The 3,140-nt window shown below is 42.4% G+C and overlaps 1 protein-coding gene across 1 annotated transcript in view; it reads right to left on the bottom strand.

The window, feature by feature from the left end:
- KATNAL1 (katanin p60 subunit A-like 1) overlaps nucleotides 1-1,858 on the bottom strand; it is a gene marked incomplete at its 5' end in the record, with an annotated part of 12,235 nt that extends 10,377 nt beyond the window's left edge. Inside the window, 2 exons of the mRNA XM_010142801.1 lie at nucleotides 1,134-1,239; nucleotides 1,734-1,858. Coding sequence (XP_010141103.1) covers nucleotides 1,134-1,239; nucleotides 1,734-1,858 — 231 coding nt within the window. The remainder of the gene's footprint in view (nucleotides 1-1,133; nucleotides 1,240-1,733) is intronic.
- Between the last annotated feature and the right edge of the window lie 1,282 nt (nucleotides 1,859-3,140).

The following is a 3,140-nucleotide window of genomic DNA, read 5'->3' as shown; positions in this document are numbered from 1 at the left end:
CCTCCCCTCTTTATTGTCTGAGGACACAAGCCCCAAGAAAAAGTCTTCCATTCATCAGTTCCTGCAGAACTTTGTCTTTCTTCTGTAAATAAGCAGAATAACAGAGACCTATGATGGTCTCAGGCTGGAGGACAGCTTTGAGGGTCAGACCTAAGTTTAAGCCAGAGAAGTACAAGGACCAAGCAGGAAAAGACCAAGCAAGTGTTACTAATACAAGATCTGACATAGGTTGCTGAAGCAGCATACTAAACCACAGAAACTACTCACGTACACAGCAGTCCCTACACATGCTGTTGTCTTGCAGATCAAAACAACAGTTTGCAACAGTCTCTTTTCCCCAGTAATCCTTCTTAGCAACCAGAAAGCCCTTGTGTTGTGACTAGTTATTCCCTAAAGTGTCAATCCATCCCACAACAAAAGCAAGATAATTTCATTTTCTGTTTATAGATATGCTCAGCAACTTTGTCTCTCTGCTTCCCTTTTAGTTCTGTACAAGGTTTAGCCTGGGCTCACCTCTGGTCCAGAAGCCAGGCCAGCTCAGTCCTATATCCTGCTTGTTGCCCCAGTTGCAGATCATTCTCCCACTTGGAATTTCTCCCACTCCAATAGTAACTATGCCCAGCTCCAAGTCTAACTGTAAAGCTAAATCATAATGCATATTAGCGCCCTTTCTCCTTGCTTCCTTGCACCATCCAGCCTGCAGTTTGCAATACGAGTGAGAAGTAATTGGCACAATCAGAATACAAGAGTCCAAGGACTGCTTTCTTCGGTGAAGTGCTCATGAGTGGCCACCGTAATCCTTAACAGAGCTGTCTATTAAGCATTTCTGCCTCTGTCAACATACCCTATATGCTTGCTCACATCTACAGGCTGACATACAGGAAGTATTATAATGTCAACAAGCTATGAGTGGTAAACACAAAAGAACTATTATCTACTGTAAAGCCCACATACACTTCCAGCTGTTTCTTTCAGTGCATTTTACATGAATCATTATGGAGGATCTCATGAACAGGTTTCTGATCTTCTCCATTTGCCTGTTTAGCTTCCTGCTACAGGCATCCACACACATTACAGCAGCAGACATACTGACTACAGCTTGCCAGTTACTAAAACATCAAATAAATTCCCACCTTCCAAGGTCTTCTGATCCCTCTGAAAAAATCAGGCATCCACATTGGAAGAACGACAGCTTCTCTTAATAATTTCTTGGCTTCTTCCAAATCCGCTATGTCATCCCTGTGCAAGATGAAGAAACTTGTATAAGATTCCCATACAACAATATTTTGTTTTCATACAAGAAAAATAGAAAAGGTTTTTGCTTAGTAACATCTCTTTTAGCATGCCAGTATGAGCCTCACGAGAGCACTCCTATAATCTTGTGACCTAAAATTGAATCTACTTTTGGAAGGTAGGGAAAAAACTATTTTCAACTCAAGTTACCCAGAGCTGCTTAATTAAAAATTGTTTTGGACAACGTGAACACCAAAGCGGTATCTTTAAAGTTCTCTGGAGTGTCCTTTCATTTCAGCAGTACCTGTAATGGATGTTCTGCACACTATCAGCAAAAAAAGCTTAACCATAATCAAATTAAAAATTAAAATTTTGTTAAAACCAAAAGACCTTGTTTATCTGTAGAAGTTTATGATGGTTCCCTGTTTCAAAAGTTAGAAGAATAATTCCTCTCCTTCTCTACATTAGCAAAAACACATGAATTGAGAAAATCCTCATACCAGTGAATGCTTGGATTCCTTGATACAATGTCCCTTTCAAGAGCCTCGACCAAGTCTTTGTCGTAACCCGCTCCATCAAATTTTGGAATTTCCCCATCACCAACTTCCTGGAGTGTTTTATTTCCCTAGAAGTGAAAGTCATAAAGGCTCATAAAGGACATTATTCTCTCAAAATACCCTTTACTAGCAATATATAGAAATATTGTCTGGTTCACCTCTGTAGAAGCCACAAGAAAGTATTGAACTTTAACACAACTATCCCAACACACAATGGCCAGCAAAACCAATGTGTCTACACCTATCCTCCACAAAGGGTTCCCAGGCACACGTGGTTGCTTCCACCACAACAGCACCATGCTTCTTTCATAGAAACGCCATCAGAGCTCGTCGGTTGGTGGGTCGGTTTTAAAGCAGCAAACCAGACTCTCTTAACAGTGCTAAACCACTCGTTAGACAACTTCGTTCCTGTCTGGGCAAAGGGAGAAATGCAGAAAAAGACTCACAAAGCCGGCTGTGTCATGACTTAATGCTACATTAACTCCTAACTGAAGACCAGAACATCCAAAGGATATTTTGAAGATGCTACACCTGCCACACTACCTGCCAGAGCTAAACGACTGGCACCCCATCATCACTGAAAAGGTACGCAAGAGCTGTTACAACCATTGTCTTTGATGGAGGAAAACTAAGAAGATTCTCTCCTTTTGTTTAATTAAAGCCTTCCTGCCCAGCAATTTCTCCTTTCCTCAACTGTAAACTATTTCCCTCCTCTCACTCACAGGCTAGCTCTATAAACAGTTAAAATGCTTTAAAACAGTCAAAGTTATTCAAGGGCTGCTCCAAAAGCCCTGAAGAAACTCCCAAGTCACCCAGGCTTCTCTGAACGACAAGAATTTCTGCAGCACGCCAGTGCTCACTCAGTGACCAACCCAAAGACTACCTCTGCCCTAGATGTCCAGAGCTTCTGGTTAATACTGCCACGGTGCCCTTAAGCTTACCAGGGTGAAGTAAAATTTTCCCTTTTAAGCATCAGGGCTCATGCTCCTCCTCTCCCACTTCAGAAGGAAACTGCTTCCCTTCCTAGCTCAATGGCAGCATTCGGTGGTGCCTGAAAAGCAGCTGCACTGTTTTAGTGAAGGAGGTTGAGTAGGGATCTACTTTAGGACTCTTAACTCAGCCTTTAAACACTACCAGCAGCAAGTTAAAGAATCCCAGCTGGCTGGACAAAAGCAGCCTAGGCAAAGGCAAGCTGAGAGGCAGCTGGAGACACACAAATAACCTCGCAGTGCAAAACAGTAGCGATTACACCCCTCCCAGCTGCTGTTTGCCCATGAGGCTTGTGACAGAGAAGTTACCTTCCCACTAGTTTTATTTCTTGCTTCTAAGTGAACTCTGTTGTTCAGAACT

Source organism: Buceros rhinoceros, unplaced genomic scaffold, assembly GCF_000710305.1.
Source record: "Buceros rhinoceros silvestris isolate BGI_N320 unplaced genomic scaffold, ASM71030v1 scaffold12569, whole genome shotgun sequence".
In the NCBI taxonomy this organism is placed as follows: Eukaryota; Metazoa; Chordata; class Aves; order Bucerotiformes; family Bucerotidae; genus Buceros; species Buceros rhinoceros.
This window is presented reverse-complemented; position numbering and strand designations above follow the sequence as displayed.